The 19,649-nt window shown below is 40.7% G+C and overlaps 1 protein-coding gene across 2 annotated transcripts in view; it reads left to right on the top strand.

The window, feature by feature from the left end:
- LOC137344491 (6-phosphofructo-2-kinase/fructose-2,6-bisphosphatase 2-like) overlaps positions 1-19,649 on the top strand; it is a 58,215-nt gene that overhangs the window by 13,664 nt on the left and 24,902 nt on the right. For both annotated transcript variants that reach the window (XM_068007516.1, XM_068007515.1), the window contains exons 2-10: positions 3,032-3,157; positions 3,991-4,087; positions 8,195-8,261; positions 9,250-9,324; positions 9,952-10,008; positions 12,292-12,416; positions 12,987-13,194; positions 13,589-13,735; positions 14,073-14,177. In XM_068007516.1, coding sequence (XP_067863617.1) covers positions 3,032-3,157; positions 3,991-4,087; positions 8,195-8,261; positions 9,250-9,324; positions 9,952-10,008; positions 12,292-12,416; positions 12,987-13,194; positions 13,589-13,735; positions 14,073-14,177 — 1,007 coding nt within the window. The remainder of the gene's footprint in view (positions 1-3,031; positions 3,158-3,990; positions 4,088-8,194; positions 8,262-9,249; positions 9,325-9,951; positions 10,009-12,291; positions 12,417-12,986; positions 13,195-13,588; positions 13,736-14,072; positions 14,178-19,649) is intronic.

The following is a 19,649-nucleotide window of genomic DNA, read 5'->3' as shown; positions in this document are numbered from 1 at the left end:
TCTCTCCATGGCCTTACCCCTCCTTTATCTCTGTAACCTCCTCCAACTATACAACACTGAGATCTCTGCGCTCCTCCACTTCTGGCCTTTTGTGCATCCTTGATTTTAATCACTCCACCATTGGCAGCCGTGCCTTCAGCTGCCTAAGCTCTGGAATTTCCCCCCTAGACCTCTGCCTCTCTACCTCTCCCTCCTCCTTAAAACCTGCCTTTGACTAGGCTTTTAACTGACCTGACCTAATATCTCCTTATGTGGCTCACTGTCAAATTTTGTTTAATAACTTTCTTGTGAAGCGCCTGGAATGTTTTACCACTTAATGGTGCTATATAAATGCAAGTTGTTGTTGGTGTGGTTTGAGGCAACTGAGTGGCTTGTTAGGCCACTTCAGAGGGCAATTAAGAGTCAACCATGTTGTTGGATGGTTAATTGTTCAGCATTTATTCACCAGACAACAATGGAATCAGCATTCGAAAGAAAATTTGGACATTCTTGCAAGTCAAACAGTGGCCCCAAATTTGTGCATCTATTATTGTCAATAACCCTACCTGTACCTCATTCCGATATTGCTCAGGTATCTCTAGAATCAGTCTTAACTACAGCTATGTCCATTCTACTATAAGCGACCCCTTTTTTAAAAAATCTGTATCCTAATGGCAAAGCATAATGATACAGTCCTTTACTGAGATATTTTGCTGTTTGTGGTAAATTGTATTGTGGAATTGATATGTGCTTCTGGATTATTAACTGGGTCCAGGCCTGAGGGCAATCAAGCACATCAGGAAACTACCCTTAATATGTTTTGTAGATGGAAAGGAATAGGAAATTAATTAGGAGATAAGCAGATTTACTTAAGGCATACCGTAACGCAGCTAGCAGAGTCTTTGGCTCAAAGTTTGCCCATGTTTTCGTTTCAGTATTCCACCACCCAGTACTTCCACTTTTCCTCTTCGTTCTGTTTTGTTTTTTCCTCCATGGACATTTCCCTTATCTTAACTCGTACTTTCTTGACCACTCTTTTGCTGTATATTTTGGTGAATTTTTGTGTTCGTCAAGTTGAGAGAGATCAGTATTGGGAGATTAAACATTATTCCACTTTTGGCTAACTCTTTCCTGGGTTTATTTTATGGTGAGATGGGTGTCTGACACGGTTGGCAACCCACCACTGTACTACTCGTTTGAAACGAATCTACTGAGAAATTCATGTATAGAGTTTCTGTTCGCCTAATAATGGGACACACCTTGCTGCTCTAAGCCTATAGAACTCCGTTGAAATTTGGCAAGAAAGTTTGGCTTAGGGAGCCTCAAATGTGCATGGGAGTATTTAACTGGCTAAAACCATGCAGCTTACCACAGACACAGTATTATTAAGTTTCCCATACTTGTCCAGCCAGGACCACCATGCCAGTTTAGAAATTGCCTTCCTGAGTTCTTCGGCCCACGGTGATGTGTCTAATCCTCCAGGCCCCATCAATGAGTCAAGCTGGTTGGTAAATCATCAAAAATGCCTTAGAGTAGTATGAACCTGCCTAGCACAGGTAGTGGGTTACTAAGTCTGCCACAAATTATTGACCTGATTGCAGTCTCCCATCACCCAGCGTGTCATCTTGGAGCCAATTGACCCCAAAGAGGCCCTGCTTACCTCCATCCACCCTATTCAAGATGCCCATTAGATAACTGAGAAGTGTGTGTTTGAGCCCTCGCCTAGATGTACAGCAGGTGCCAGGAACTCTTAGGAAGTATAATTGTGAGGAAAATAACTCACTTTAAAATTTGAGTGCATGGCCGCCACCATCCTCTTAAGCATATTATGGACACACACCATACCCCCTAGAATGGTGTTTTCACCATTTGAAGATCCAGAGCTTCAGCAGTAACTATTTTATAGCCCAGTCATGGTATATACTGAACCATGGAAAAATGAAATAAAAACAGAAAATGTTAGAAACACTCAGCAGATCAGGCATCATCCGAGGAAATAGAAAGAGTTAACATTTTAGGTTGATGACCTTTCATCAGAACCCGGACATATGAATATATGTTCACATTCCCAGATTCCAGCTGTTGTCGCAAATCTTGAAAGTTTCTTTGTAAGCCACATGATGGACATCTGCCTTCATTGAAGTGGAAGGACCAATGGAGGACCACTTGTATCATGCCATTCACCTCAATGTCCTCAAGACCAGGCACAAAGCCACATACCAGACTTACTCCTCACCTGTTTAATCTGCGTCCTCGAGTATTGGGCATTGACAAAGAGACGAGAAGGTTGATTTGCTTTTCGTTTCATCCCTTTTCAATGATGAAGTTCCAATGAAAGTTAAACTTGTGACATTTTAAATGTCCAAAAAGTCCTCCTTCATGGTTTGGAGCTCCTTGACCTGCAGCAAAAGAGCTTCCTTCTGTCCATGTGTGAGATCCAGATTCCAGCTGTTAGGTGGGTTTGTGACATAACAAGGAAATCTTCTCAGGGAGGGAGAGGGTGCAGGCCAACATCAGTCTGTCTCACAGCACCTTGCAGTGGGAGTATCTCATGGGGAGGGGAGTAAAAATTCCCAGTTCATGTGTAGCATGGCCAGATGCAGTATTAAGCATCATCTGCTCTGTCTCAACAATCTGCCTTAATGTATGATCTCAAAAGAGCAAAGGTGTCAATTTTTCCATTTCCTACATAAGTTATTTTTACAACATCTAAGTGGTTTGTCAGTTTTGTGCATTCGGCTCTTGCCAATTAAGAATTGCAGATGGATTCCACCTAGGACCTTTAAAAGAGTTTTATCCTATTGATCTTGGCTGAATTTCAACTTGGAGCAGAAAGCTTTTTATTCTACATGTATGTCCCTCTGTGACTTTCTGTTTCTGAAATCTGCCCACTCAAACATTCTGCTTAATACTACTCTTCTTACCTAAACTTCAATTATCAGTATTATTTCACCCAAATGTTCTTGGTGACCACTGATGTTTGATGTTGCTCATGAGAAACTTATCTATATATTTTTTCCCATGTCTGTTTAATGTTTTCTCTTGATTGCAGCCTGGGCATCCCATATGACCAACTCCCCTACATTGATTGTAATGGTAGGATTGCCTGCTCGAGGGAAGACCTATGTTTCCAAGAAACTCACTCGCTACCTCAACTGGATTGGTGTCCCCACCAAAGGTAACTCATGATGTCATCTGCTATAATGTAGATTTATGCAGTGAAACCCGGAAATCGGGAACTTGCTCCAAGTGGTTCGCTGGCGATATGATAGCTTCAAATTAAAAGTATATCGCATGCTGCAATCAGAGAAATCATTGAAAAAGTGCAAACTTGCTTATCTGCCCAGCTGGAAAGTAACTAATTACGTCACCAAACAGGTATGCTTAAAAATACAGGTCTGAACTAAGTTTTAACAGTCTTAATGACTGCCAAACAACTAAAAAATTAACTTTTAAAAATGTGGAGTCTCATTACTCCTTATTTTAATAGCTTTTGGTCATTAACATTTTTTTTAAATTAAAAAAATTATAATTTTTTTTTACTTTTCCGTTCTGTCTCTTATTTCAATTATATCTTACCTTTTTTCACTGTCTAACTGTTTTCACATTGATTTTAAAAAGTTGTACCTTTCACGTTCCCGGTTTAATGTTCCAAGCCTGCAGAGACAGTGAACGCAGCTTGTCAAAAATGCTGCGATTTGATTGGTCGAGGGGAGAGATTCTTCCAGGGTCCTAGCTTTGCCTGGACTGATGCTGCGCTCTTCTCCGCTTAAGTCTATGGGTTAGTATAAATCTATGGAGCAGCGAGCAGTGTTGGTTCGCCGCTCTGAGCGATTTCTACCCCAACAGAGCGAACGTATTATACTACAGATTCTTTGAACTAGAAAAGGGAGGAGCAAGCTTATCAGAAATTCCAGAGGACTGGATTAGATAATTGGAATCACCCATTAAGCAAATCAAGCTCTACATATCTAGTTTCTCTATTACTTATATCTTTTTCTTTGCTTGCAGTTTTCAATCTGGGTCAATATCGCCGTGAAGCTGTCAAATCGTACAAGTCATACGAATTTTTCCGTCATGACAATGAAGAGGCCATGAAAATCAGAAAGTATGCAAATTTGCCTTGTGCTGAGTACAATATGTTTAATAACTTGTCCAAATGGATAAGTAGGTAACTAGTATTGAAGCAGGCTGGACATATGCTGCTGAAGTAATGTTATTGTTCCACTTGCCAATTTTCCCCCCTCCCCTCCCCATCTGTTCTGAAAACCTATGGTTTCATGGGCACAGGTAGCATTTCGGTACTGTGCCCATGTGAGTATTATTCATATGTGAACTTCAGGCTATTCAGCTGCTGGGTGCATCACACTGAGCTGAATCCTCACCTGACGTCCATGCGTGCATTTCCAGCTATCAGAAGCGGGAATCCTGGTTGACTTTACCCTCCCTAATCCAGGGACACTGAATCTGTCAACAACAGCTTGCACTTATATATTGTAAACAATTTTACAACACCAAGTTATAGTCCAACAATTTTATTTTAAAATCCACAAGCTTTCGGAGGCTTCCTCCTTCCTCAGGTGAATGTGGAAATGAAATCCTCGAACCTATCGCATTTATAAATCACAGAACAATGCCTGGTGATTACAGATAGTCTTTTCAACTGCCCGTTGCCAAGGCAACCAAAGTGTTCAGACAGATAGGTGTTACCTACAGGGCCACCGAATATACAAACGGCCAAAATTTAAAAAACATGATGTGGAGATGCCAATTAAAAAAAACAGAGCGAGAGAGGCAGAAACATAGAAACATCCGGAAGGAAAAGACAGCAATTGACCCGTTATATTAAAAACAGATTTGTTCGCTGGTGGGGTAACGTGTAGCGTGACATGAACCCAAGATCCCGGTTGAGGCTGTCCTCATGGGTGCGGAACTTGGCTATCAATTTCTGCTCGACGGTACAGGGAACCCCCAGCTTCTGTCACGACACTACAGACTTCCTACAAAAACTCAGTACCCACGGACCAGTTGAACCAGGAACACTTCTCACCACGATGGACGTCTCGGCACTCTACACCAGTATCCCCCACGATGACGGCATAGCTGCGACAGCATCAATACTCAACACCAACAACAGCCAATCTCCAGATGCCATCCTACAACTCATCCGCTTCATCCTGGATCACAATATCTTCAGCTTCGATAACCAGTTCTTTACCCAAACACACGGAACAGCCATGGGGACCAAATTCGCACCCCAATACGCCAACATTTTCATGCACAAGTTCGAGCAGGACTTCTTCACTGCACAGGACCTCCAACCAGCGCTATACACCAGATACATCGACGACATTTTCTTTCTATGGACCCACGGCGAGGAATCACTAAAGAGACTACACGATAACATTAACAAGTTCCATCCCACCATCAAGCTCACCATGGACTACTCCTCAGAATTGGTTTCTTTCTTGGACACACGAATCTCCATCAAAGACGGGCACCTCAGCACCTCACTCTACCGCAAGCCCACGGACAACCTCACGATGCTCCACTTTTCCAGCTTCCACCCTAACCACGTCAAAGAGGCCATCCCCTATGGACAGGCCCTGCGAATACACAGGGTCTGCTCAGACGAGGAGGAACGCGATGGACACCTACAGACGCTGAAAGACGCCCTAGTAAGAACGGGATATGACGCTCGACTCATCGATCGACAGTTCCGACGGGCCACAGCGAAAAATCGCATAGACCTCCTCAGAAGACTAACACGGGACGCAGCCAACAGAGTACCCTTCGTCGTCCAGTACTTCCCCGGAGCGGAGAAACTACGCCATGTTCTCCGCAGCCTTCAACATGTCATCGATGACGACGAACACCTCGCTATGGCCATCCCCACACCTCCACTACTCGCCTTTAAACAGCCACCCAACCTCAAACAGACCATCGTTCGCAGCAAATTACCCAGCTTTCAGGAGAACAGCGTCCACGACACCACACAACCCTGCCACGGTAACCTCTGCAAGACATGCCAGATCATCGACACAGATATCACCATCACACGAGAGGACACCGCCCACCAGGTGCATGGTTCATACTCCTGTGACTCGGCCAACGTTGTCTACCTCATGCGTTGCAGGAAAGGATGCCCCAGAGCATGGTACATTGGCGAGACCATGCAAACGCTGCGACAACGGATGAACGGACACCGCGCAACAATCGCCAGACAGGAGGGTTCCCTCCCAGTCGGGGAGCACTTCAGCAGTCAAGGACATTCAACCACCGATCTTCGGGTAAGCGTACTCCAAGGCGGCCATCGAGACACTCGACAACGCAAAATCGTCGAGCAGAAATTGATAGCCAAGTTCCACACCCATGAGGACGGCCTCAACCGGGATCTTGGGTTCATGTCACGCTACACGTTACCCCACCAGTGAACAAATGTTATCTGTTTTTAATATAACGGGTCAATTGCTGTCTTTTCCATCCGGATGTTTCTATGTTTCTGCCTCTCTCGCTCTTTTTTTTAATTGGCATCTCCACATCATCTGTTTTTAAAATTTTGGCCGTTTGTATATTCGGTGGCCCTGTAGGTCACACCTATCTGTCTGAACACTTTGGTTGCCTTGGCAACAGGCAGTTGAAAAGACTATCTGTAATCACCAGGCATTGTTCTGTGATTTATAAATGCGATAGGTTCGAGGATTTCATTTCCACATTCACCTGAGGAAGGAGGAAGCCTCCGAAAGCTTGTGGATTTTAAAATAAAATTGTTGGACTATAACTTGGTGTTGTAAAATTGTTTACAATTGTCAACCCCAGTCCATCACCGGCATCTCCACATCATTGTATTTATATAGGCTGTTAATAAAGAAAGATGTCCCACGGTGCTTGACAGAACTGTTAAGAAAATGGGTGTCAAGCCAAAGGAGGAGAGGTTAGGACGCATGACCAAAAACTTGGTTGAAGAAGTGGATTGTCTTAAAGGGCATCAAAGATGGAGATGAGGGAGGTTGAGTAAATCAACAGTTGCAATGGCGAATGCAGGGTCAAAGGCTAGGCTGTTTGGAGTTTGAGTATGCAGTTGTAAGCAATTTGGGGGAAAAAGTTTACCTCAATACAAGCTAATGATCAAACCTGGAATCTTTCTGATCTGTCGGGCTCAGTGCTTACTGAATAAACTTATTGAGGAAGTGAAGTAACATTTTTATTGGAATTGTGTAAGAACTACGCTTTGTAACGGATTCTTCACGTGGTAAATTCCACATCTGAGGAAGCAATGAGAGGGCAAGGAAGAGAGCCGAATTGCATTGTTTGTATCCGCCTTCTGGCTATTTACAGAACTGTATTATCAAGACCTGTGAACAAGTCACTGCCTTTTTTTTCAGTTGGAGATAGCTACACAGTGAAGCTCACTCTGCACAAAAAAAGGGGTCAAAAATAAAAGGATTGTAATTGCTCAATTCACATGGGGGAAAAATAGTGACTAAAATAATGTGTTTGTCATAATTTTGGAAAAAATCCCCAACTAATTCCTAAATATTGAAACTCTAGGGCAACAGGGTCACTTTGTTAAGAGTATATAGTATGCAGGACTGTCCTTATAAAAAGATTCAAAATTGCTGTTGTGGTATGGAATAATATGTGCTGTGGTTATTCACTAATATGTTATTCTGTGCAAATGGAGTTAGGGAATGAATTAAAAAGGATGAAGTGCTTGATTTGGAAAATCTAATGTGACCTTAGACAGTTATTTTTACCAGCTGAAGAAATGGCACAGTCTGCATCCATTTGAAATCCAATTGTGACTGTCTTTTTAAGATTGAACAAGTCTCATGGGGACTTGACCAAATCTGTAAAACACTGAGTTCAGTAATGTTGTGGAACAATATATAGCCTTCTAGATAACAACTACAGAGGATTTGTGCAGTGACCTGGATGCAAAGATAGAAAATTTATGGCAGCAAATGTGAAGGATGAAAAGGAAGCATTATGAGCACTATGGAGTGCATGGATACTGTATAACCCTCACAATGTGTACAGTGCTACAGAGTTCATGTGCTTTTATTGTGCCTCTTCTACTTGTGGAGCTGCACAAATAAATTGGCAAATTGCATGAAGTTGCTGATCAAAATTAAACTGCCTGCCTGACTAAAATCTACACTCAACTATGCTGAACCATTTGTTTGGTTATTAACTTGCCCTTTGGCTTTCATAGAGAGTGCGCCTTAGCAGCATTGAAGGATTTGAAAACCTACCTCACAGATGAGAATGGACAGATTGCAGTAAGTTGATTTCTTCATCACCACAGTTCTATTCACAGCTCTGTCAGATCCATCTCTTAGTGTTTTACATGCTTACCCTGTGATTATTGCTTTTCTTATGATTTATGTCATTTGGTCTTTTTGACATTCAGGGACTAAAAGTAGAAGCTTTGTTACACTGTTTTATTGAAACAGGAAAGAATTTTCCTGCTACAGTTCCCACTATTGTATGTATTTTTATAATTGGGACTAAGCAAATCCTAATAAGTGAGTTAATTTTGTACTTGTAGGAATATGTACAATTCAAAAGAAATAGCCATACCAATACCATTAAGTTGTGTAGACTGCAGAATTGTTATGCAATGAGAAATTAATGCTACAAATGTGTATGAGTAATCTCTATGAAAAACTAGTGCCAAAAAGGTGATTGAAAAAGGGATCTCATCCTTTGTTCAATATGTTTATGCACTAACTCAATCCTTTGTTATGGCACTTCCATTTTATTCTGCTCCATCAAGGATAAATTTAACACCATGATCACTAAACAGCTTTGAGTTGTTCCCTCCTTTTGTTTCTCACTTGACTCTCCACCACTGCTCCAATTTGTCATGCTTTCTCCTGTAGTCTGTGATGCAGTTTGATTTCATTGAGAGTCTGTGATTAGCTGATGGGAGGTATGGTTCTGTGACATTGCACTGGATCGGCCAGTTTTTCCTCCCGACTGAAATGTACTCTACCTCCAACGCAGTGCTAAGTCCACCAGCCCAGCCAAGCATAGCCAACTGCCAGGTAATGAGGCTGGTGACCTAAAGTGACAGTTTAACAAAGAATTGGAAATCCAGTGCTCCCCATCTGGAGGTACGGGGTTGCTACTGAAAACTGTTAAGTTGTTATTTTGTTTAAAGGTAGCATTGAGGGTTCATTATTTGTGTTTGTTTATTGGAAACTAAATTTGTGTGCAGATTTAAATTTAGTGCAAATTTTGTTTTCATGTTTTTCTCCATCCCAGGTGTTTGATGCAACTAACACAACCAGAGAGAGGAGGGATTTAATAATGGATTTTGCACATGAAAATGCATTTAAGGTTAGAATTGGGAGCAATAGCAGGCTATTTTCTAGTTATTCTTAACAGAATAATTTTAACTATTAATTCTCGTTAAGTGAATGTGTTTTTGTTTCAATTTATCCATTTGATGTCAAAGCACTCTGTTAACATTCATTATTTTTATTTATTCTGAACAACTTAGTGAGTTAAATGTAACAATTATATGAAAACGGTTTGCATTTTGAAAAATCTTCCAGCACAGACAAAATTATACAAGTAATTGTGCAATAGTAGGTTCTTGGTGAATTCTTAGTGAATTTATGAAGAATAAAAATCCATTTACCACAAGATTATATATACCCAATAGGAATTGTCTGTAACTGCAATTAGCTGTGGCAAGTTAAAGTTCCTGTATTGATTGCAGAGCTTACTGTTTTACTGGTTTTTCTGGTATACTGAGTGATACGTATGCTGCACACTTTTTAAATGATATGCACAAAGGTGTTTTAAAGAGCTTAGCTACAGTAATCAAATATTTCCCTGTTTTCTGGCCTCTTGCATTTATTATCTGGAACATTCATTTTGTGTGATCAGGCAACAGATTATTGGGTATTGGGGTGATCTTAGTTGAACATTTCACTAAAGCAGATGACTGTTTGTTCTCAGGTATTTTTTGTTGAATCTGTCTGTGATGATCCAGATGTCATTGCTGCAAATATAAAGGTATGTGGTAGCATCTATTACCTACAACCCAGAGCTTATTCCCAAATATGATCTAGCAAACCATTTTCTTGTAAAAGAAATTCCATCATTCCCAGCTGCAATAGCAGTTAACCAGGCATCCACTAATGTCACTGAAGTCGGGTTACTAGAAGGTTCAGAAGACAACTTTCCCTCTGATTTTTGATTTATTTCCTCTCTTCCTGTAAGGAAGAGCTTGGCCTCTGCTTGCCTTTTCTACACAGTGGCAGCTGAGATTGAACACATGGTATGTGGAGGATGCTGGGCACAAATTAGTGTCCTTCTCCATAGCACAGTACTTGGGACCTCTAATGTTCCTGCGTGGCTACCTGTATCATGCTGAGTATCATCAGATTATTTACTCTTGTGGAATCTGAAATTCTACTTATTTTATGGTAAATATAACGGGCCAGAGTTTACTGCAGCTGGTGAACGAACAGCTCCCGCCGTTCGTTAGACTTTCCTTTGCCCATTTAATTTCCATGAGACTTTGCACTGCAAATTGCTGGAAATGTGAGATGCAACTGGCACAGCGCCCTCTACAGGGCATCAGGGATCCGTGTGAACAGGAGGAGCAAATCAATCAGATTGAAGGATTGTAAAATGAACAGCACAGTCTGAACTAGGAAGTATAAGTTAGAATAGTGAATTCAATGTCGTCAGGTACAGAAAGTAAAGAGAAGGAAAAATAGATCGGATTAAGAGAAAGAGAAAAAGAGACAAAGAAAAAGTAAAAAAAAATTAACTTACATTTAAAAAAAAATCTCCAATAATTAAAACATGAAGGAATGAGACTCCACACTTGTAATAGTTAATTTTCAGTGCCAGAGACATTGTTTGGCAGTAATTAAGACTTATCACACCATTAAAAAGAGTACTTAGATTGAAATGGATAAGCCCTAACTTTCTGTGGCGAGTTTAGTTCGTATCTAACATGCAAGTACAGGAACTACACACCATTGAAAGCATTTGAATGATGAGTCAGACAGCGAGATGGCATTTTCGCAATGCTAACAGTGGAGTGGTGTCTCCGACAGCAACTTCTGGATCTTCACTTAACCGCGCATCTGCCCTCGCCTGAATTTGCTGTGCCATTTGCGCATAATTAGCGGTAAACCCTGTTAGCCTCACCATTATTTTGACAGCAAATTCTGGGCCAATCAACAGGTTTACTTATAAAATGAAGCATTTTTTACTCTGAAGTAAACGTGGAATCTATGCATAAGGAAGTAAATGTTTTGTAAACCCTGCCAACATGGTACCTCATGAAAGTGCTGCATAGGACAATGGTCTGACTCCAGGGAACTTCGCATTGTTTGCTTTAACACGAAGTGGTACTGATACGGTGTAACTACACAGCTTTTTCTGCTGTTGCACTTATTAAAGATGAAGGAAAGCCTAGAAGGGAGTATTTTGCTTCAAATTCTTCCCCCTTATAGAAGAAAATAACTCAATAAAACAGACACTAAAATAAAATCTTGAAGCAATTTCTTTTGTCATCATTGAGAATTCAGAATATGGTCTGTCTTTCTGCTACATCACTCTGGTGGCATCAATTACAATAGTATTCCAAAGTAGCTCCATTGGAAATAACAGGACATAAACTTCAAATGATCCTGATAGCTGCTAAGGAGCCGCCCAGTCCAGGAAAGCATTGTACGGGGAGGAATGCTGTTTTTTTTTCCCACCCCCCCCTCTCTAGCTTGTAGCCTGAAGTCAAGAGGCTCTGGAGCAGCTCACGTGTTAATTTAAAGACAACCACACCTGTTTGCAGTGAAGCTGCTCTGGGATACACAGATGTTTTAAGTACCAGAGGTCGTTGAAGTGGCCGAGCTGAAGGGAGCATGATCTCACTGTAGGATCTCCATAGCAGCAATAAAGCTCATGACAATGTTGCAGACATTTTTGTTAAGACAGTTATTTTTTCTTCATAGGAGGGGGAAATATTTCATACCCAAAAGTCTGTCCCTGCCCCCCCCTCCCCGCAAATGTTTCTTCTGTTTTGTGTCTGGATGGTGATATGTCTTGCTCTAAATCAGAGTTACAGCTAATGACCTGATTTTACTCTGATTACCTACCATATCTTATTGTACAGACATTTGAGACCATCTGAGGCAATGCCATTCTAAACATTTGTTGATGTAACGCCTTTGCTTATCCAGCAGAATGTGTGAGTTAAGAAACTGATGCATTATTTATTTCTGGTTGTATACCTAAGCAGTGTCTGGCATAGTTTGTAGATGACATTTCACTTATTATGTACAGGAGGTGAAGGTGTCAAGCCCAGACTATGCAGATTGTGAAGAAGATCGTATTATGGATGATTTCCTCAAGCGAATTGAATGTTATAAAGTCACCTATGAGCCACTGGATCCTGACAATTATGACAAGTAAGGATTTTAAAATGAGTATCAAATTGTCATCAGTGACTAAAATTATGATCCACATATTATTTAATTTACAGATCGACCCACTTTTTCTATTACCATTCACTATACAGAATTTACAGCATTATATAGACTGGAAAAGTGGATGACTGTGAAATAGGTTTTTTAAAAGTAGTGCTTCTATAAAGCTAAATATGAGAAAATTATTACTTTCAATTTAATTGGTATATGTAAAGCAATATTGACTCATAACAGCAACCATCTGTAAATTGGGAATGCCAGGAATGAATAGAAATGTATCCCAATCCACTAAGTAGGTTCAGCAGTCTGTTACATCATTGTACTTTAGTGTTGTATTTAGTTAAGTATAAAGCAGGTTGCTGTGATTGTACTGCATCACTGAAGTCTGGCCATTAATCTAGTTCTGATTTGTTTCTTGGTTTGCTAAGTTGTCTGTGTTAATTTTTCAACTTGGAGAAATTGAAAATGAGAACTATTATTTGCACTGTCATGCTGACTGTTTGTTTATTTTGTTAATGTTTAACGGCTATGATTATGCTTTTTCAACTTTAGGCATTTGTCCTTCATTAAAGTAATTAATGTTGGTCGACGGTTTCTAGTGAACAGAGTCCAGGATTACATTCAGAGTAAAATAGTTTATTACTTGATGAACATTCATGTCCATCCACGTACTATCTATCTGAGCCGACATGGAGAGAGTGAATACAACAGTCTTGGGAGGCTTGGCGGTGATTCAGGGTTATCTTCTCGAGGGAAACAGGTATTGAAGGGCCTTGCATTTCAAAGTTCTGATTCGCCTAATCAAATGCATAGGGGAGATTTCCATTGTTCGCTATTTACAACCAAATCATAAATGTGTGCCTACATCGCAGACATTACAAATCTTTCCCCATTGTATTCCTTTTACAAACTTAAGAGGTTTAATCTATAGCCAAATCGCATCTGAAAACTTATATACTAGCATCATGTTTGCTTTTTGCAAGCTGAAAAACTAACTGGGGTCAGTAAAATAAAAGCTCAGTTAAATTAGTCCGGGTGCAGGTAAAGCTCAAGAACTGATTGGCATTGTGTTTGAAGAATTTGTGGGTTTGTGAAAAAGACGTTATTAATTAGTAAATAGCTACATTAACTAGTATATCTTTTTTTTAAAACAGTATGCCGAAGCCTTGCGCCACTTTGTTGAAGCACAAAAAATTCCAGACTTGAAAGTTTGGACTAGTCAGCTGAGACGAACAATCCAAACAGCAGAGGCCCTGGGTGTTCCTTATGAACAGTGGAAAATTCTCAATGAAATTGATGCAGTGAGTACAAAGAAACATCGTAACTGTTCATATCACTTTATTAATTGTTTCTTTTTCAGTTAATGTATATGAAATTGAAAATGAATTGAGTGAAAAATTGATTATGACTACAGTTGTATCAATTCCTTATTGGCCATTTTTTTTTTAAAGTACCTATTTCTGTGGCATTTTTCCTGCCTTGTAAGAAAAAAAACTATTGCCAGTTATTGAAATGTAATTACAAAAATCAATTTAAGATTTATAGTTCCATTTTGGAAGCTGTGGGAATTCTGTTATATTTTATTGTTTTGTGTAAAGATTGGTATCTGTAAATATTGCGCTTAACATCACTTTCCAGGGAGTTTGTGAAGAGTTGACTTACAGTGAAATTCAGGACCGACATCCGGATGAGTTTGCTCTGCGAGACCAGGACAAGTACCATTACCGTTACCCAGGAGGAGAGGTATGGGAGCAGGGGTGTTGATATTTTCTATGTTCAATAACTTTTGTGGAAAAATAAGCCAGAGTAAAAAGGGTTATAATGTCAGTTTAGCACTGATTGGTAGATTCATATCCCTTCAAGTATGGATTAACGAATATGAGCGAAGTCTGTTTTTTGCTTGCTAACACCTTGTTATATCGTCGAACTCATGTAGCATCTGCAGTTGGTCGCAACTGGAAAAATTAGAATTTTACATCAAGTCAGACCTGGCATTAGTGGGTTTAATGAAGGGGAAGATTGCAAACAATCACCACAGCTATTACAGCAGTGAATAAATGCACAGGAATTTGAAGGTTTTTTAATTACAGATCACGAGTGCAGTGCCATTAATCTGTATGCAGTCCCCACCACTTGCACAATCCCTGCTTATCTCTAACGGCCGCTTATATCGAACAAATGGCGCTAACCATTTTCCATTACCATAGACATCAATTACGAAGATGCGACTTAAACCCCTTTGAGCGTGCCGGCTATTTTGGGCAGTTCAAGCAGCTGTTTGCACAATCTCTCTTTACAATCCCGGTCACAAATTCCAGACTCTGTTTGACAGGTTTAAAATTTATGTTTAACGTTTAACTCACCCTCTGACTGTAATTGGAACTGCTGTACTAACTTCTTGTCCCCGCGCCGTGTTGCCCACCAGCTCCAGGATCACGGCCGCTGGGTACTCGAGGAACCCGGCCCCGACCCTTTTGCACGGGCTTGAGGACCCTGACCCCGAAGCAAAATGGCATACTTGCAAATTGGTTTAACGTGTTAATATGCCTAAGCTTCTGATGGTTGCAGTTATAGGGCTCTAAAGACTGTGATGCAATGCAAATGTGAGATGAATTTAAATCAAGCAGCTAAACTTTGGATAGTTCTAAACGCTGGCAGGTTCAGAAACATTTGATGGAGTCAGCACGGAATTGGAAAAATAATAGAAATGGAGACAGCGAATGATTACACAGCGTGCTTTTTATCATCTTGATGCTGTTTGGGGAGATGAGATGCATCAAATTTCTCAGTCTTCATTTTAATGAGAAAACAGCAGTGCAGGTAGCATAATTGGGGAAACCGCCATGATTTCCATGGCTTTCTTGGTTATAGCATCCACCGTGTATAGCAGTCAAATCGTGTTAACACCAACTATAAGTGGTGGAGACTATATTAGAGTGGCATAAGAGGAAGGGGCGAGGGCAACCTGGAAGTGCAGCGGGCATGAGGTGCATGAAACAGTTGATACCTCAGGCAATGGGTTTACTGCAACAGAGTTAGCTACCTGAGTATGGCAAACGACCAGTGCATGAAGAAGCTCAGACTCACCAAAGAGCCTATGACTGAGATCTGACACTTGGTCCATGAAGACCTGTAAGGATACTCTGTCGTCTCCAGTGTACAATGACTGGCAGTGAAGGCATCCATTGTCATCAACTTTAATGTCACGGGACCCTTCCAGGCACCTAATCAGGACATCTTGGGGATCAGCCATTTTGTTCACCTTCTGGACAGCTTTTTTTTTCTGCACAATGAAAGTATTATGTTGTAAAAATGAATTGATTTTATAAATTTAATTTATAAGTTAAAATTTTATTCAGTTGTGCAGTGATAATGGTGTACCTATTTAATGTTTTTTTTGGTACATTTGCCTCTTATGTGTTATGAGCTTTTCCATGCAGATTGTGCATATGCCCTACCACTAAATAGTTCTCTAGTTGAGGAGTAGCACTGGTGGTGGCTATATTGTCAACTGATGAAGTACAGGGGGTATAGAAGGCCAATTATTTGTACCTGCGGCTACTCCTGGTGCACCTGCATCAGCGTGCTGCTATGCTACACAAATGCCACACCTGGAGAATATCATCACCTCACGAAGCCCACTGACATTTCTGAGCACAGATCAGTGGGCATCTATGAAGTCTTTGAATCCCACTTTCACGGTTACCTGTTGTCATTCTCCAAGCAAGTTGTGCTATGTCACAGTGTCACAGCTGGACCTTGAAGTTTGGGCCTCAGTGCCTCCAGCAGCAGTAAGAGCATTCATAAGTGATGCCCTACCGTGTCGATGACTATGCAACTGAGGTCTCCATTGTTGATACCGCTGACATTGCCATTGCTCCATGAGCCTATTCATGTGGGCAATGACTGTATACATCTGGGTTTTGGGCTCCCCCACTTAACTTGGACCACCTTCTAATGTAATGTGCGAGGAAGCAATTGATAAACCTGGAGCACGTGGTCTAACATTTTCACTGGAAAACAGGCCTGATAAAATCTATGTTCCAGCTCACAAGGAGCACTCTGCAAACGGGCCTCCATCCTCTGACAGCTGGTGCCACCATGGCCACCACCGCTGCTTGGTGACTTGCCCTGTGCTAAGAACATAAGAAATAGGAGCAGGAATAGGCCATATGGCCCCTTGAGTCCACTCCGCCATTCAATAAGATCATGGCTGATCTACCTCAATTCCACTTGCCCGCCCAATCACCATATCCCTTGATTCCCTTAGTGTCCAAAAATCTATCGATCTCAGTTTTGACTATACTCAATGAGCATCCAAAGCCCTCTGGGGTAGAGAATTCACAACCCTCTGAAGAATTTTTTTCCTCATCTCAGTCCTAAGTGGCCAACCCCTTATCTTGAGACTATGACCCCTAGTTCTAGACACTCCAGCTGGGGGAAACAGTGTCTCAGCTTCTACCCTGTCAAGCCTTCTAAGAATTTTATATGTTTCAATGCGATCACCTCTCTTTCTTCTAAAGTCCAGAGAATATAGGCCCATTCTATTCAATTTCTCCTCATTGGACAACCCTCTAATCCCAGGAATCAATCTAGTGAATCTTTGTTGCACCCCCTCTAAGGCAACTATATCCTTCCTTAGGTAAGGAGACCAAAACTGTACATAGTACTCCAGATGTGGTCTCACCAGAGCCCTATATAATTGCAGCAAGACCTCCTTGCTCTTATGCTCCAATCCCCTTGCAATAAAGGCGAACATACCATTTGCCTTCCTAATTGCTTGCTATACCTGCAGGTTAACTTTCTGTGATTTGTGTACAAGGAGACCCAAATCCCTCTGAATACCAACATTTCTTAGTCTCTCACTTTTTTGAAAAATATTCCGCTTTTCTATTCTTCCTACCAAAGTGGATAATTTGGCTGTGTTGCTTCCTCAACATCACTAGCTACTTCTCCTGTGTATCTGTGCTGGTGCTTTTTCAAGTGAAGATATTGGATCATGTCAGGTGCTAGAAGACATTACCTGGGGGCTGGGTATGATGTGTGTTCATATATCCAAGCTTTCATGTCTGCTACAGTTGGGTTCTAGAGAAACAAGCAATGCATCATAGGTCTGCACCTCCAAGTGGTAGAGAAACTGTTCATTGGGGTTTGGTGAGTTTACATGCAGTAATCAGGAGGATCAGGTATTTCTCCTACAGGAAAATATGGCCCCAATTCTTTAGATCATCTTGAACAAGAATTTCAAGAGGCATGCTGCTGTGAAATTATTTTTAATCTTGATGAATAATATACACGATGGCAGATTACTTATATGTAATGAGTCAGGTTTAGAGTTGCATTAAAATGGTATTACAGATACTGTAGCATACATTCTGTCATACCATTTCTCTAGTTTATTTAAGCAAAAAAGGTTGGGTGAGAAGAATTAGAACATAAGAAATAGGAGCAGAAGTAGGCCATACGGCCCCTTGAGCCTGCTGCCCCATTCAATAAGATCATGGCTGATCTTCGACCGCAACTCCACTTTCCCACCCGATCCCCATATCCCTTGATTCCCCTAGAGTCCAAAAATCTATCTCAGCCTTGAATATACTCAACAACTCAGCATCCCCAGCCCTCTGAGGTCGAGAATTCCAAAGATTCACAACCCTGAGTGAAGAAATTCCTCCTCATCTCAGTCTTAAACGGCCGACCCCTTATCCTGAGATGCTGCCCCCTAGATCTAGACTCTCCAGCCAGGGGAAACAACCTCTCAGCATCTACCCTGTCAAGCCCCCTCAGAATCTTGTATGTTTCAATGAGATCAGCTCTCATTCTTCTAAACTCCAGAGCGTATCGACTCAATCTCTCCTCAGAGGACAACCCTCTCATTATTGTAATTATCATTGTAAGCCTACTTAATCAGGAAATGTGATGTATGCCCCTAAGTTCATGAATGATTGATTTTCACCAGTAACTACTAGCTGCACTGATCTTGCCTTTCTTTCATATGACTTATCCCTTTTCTGAGTGGAGTTCACAAAACTGTTTTTATTTCTATTACCCCGTGTGCAAAACATATTCCTTGATGTACATTCACGGTGATCAACCAACCCTTAACGAGCAAGGATATTTCCTCTTTATATACATTGCAGGCCGCAATAAAATTGAGACCAGTGACAACAGAAGAAAGCCCATTTTAGTCACTTCTACCTTTTGTTTCTCAGAGGAATATATATCCTATGATCCCTTGGATACCTATTCAGAGTGACTCCCATTTCACCACTGAACAGGGGTGGGGAGTCACACGTGGTCAATTAGTCACTTAAATTTTATTTTGATATTCTTTAATATGTAAAGAGCATAAAGTCTGCATAAAATAATTTAAAAATCATGCACTAAAGACAATCAATATTGTATGTTAATATTGACGTCTTCTGTAGTTGGCACTTGGGATTCCTTTCATAAAAATGGATTTGATGTGCCACTAAGAGGGAAATGAGCATCAATGTTCTAAATAAAGATTATTTAAAATATTTTAAATAAAACATTAACATGATTTCTGTTTAAACACTATTCATTTCTTGAAATTCCAACATAAATATTGAAAAGAACTGATTAACATAATTCTTTCAAATGAATAGTACAATCCAATAGACCAGTTATGACGCTCTGTCACGAGGTGGCGCTGTAAGCACATGGGTTGGACTAAAATCAAAGACTAAGTTTGTTGACTCCTTGCATTTATAACAGGCGTTTGAGAATGGAGAAATTAAATCAGCTTGTTCATTTTTAATAAATGCTATGTTTGTGTTTGTTGAATATGGTGTTATTTAACAAACTTTTACATAGTCAATTCAACAGGCCCTTAATTATTGCAATAGTTTTAACATTAAAATTAAGATTTGCTGTTCCCCATTGTGCAACTTGTTACAATACAGTATTAAGTTCTGTCACATTATATTTAATGTAGGTCCACGGTATTGCTAAGCAACTGAAGAGGTTGAATTCTGCTGTTTTCGTGCTGTTGTAATTGTCTCAAATAAAACTACAAGCTGCATCGGTTAAAAATAGCTCCCATGGTGTTGCTCATAGGGAATTGAGACAAAGTGTAGCCTTCAGGTGATGTGAAGTTAGATGCTAGGGAAAATTAGACCAGACTACACATGTAATTCACTCTCCATTTTAAAGTCATACAGTGGCCTGGAATTTGCGGTGAACGAACGACTCCCA

This window comes from Heptranchias perlo, chromosome 27, assembly GCF_035084215.1.
Source record: "Heptranchias perlo isolate sHepPer1 chromosome 27, sHepPer1.hap1, whole genome shotgun sequence".
Lineage (NCBI taxonomy): Eukaryota > Metazoa > Chordata > Chondrichthyes > Hexanchiformes > Hexanchidae > Heptranchias > Heptranchias perlo.
Note: the sequence above shows the minus strand (reverse complement) of the source record. Positions and strands in the feature narration are given on the sequence as shown.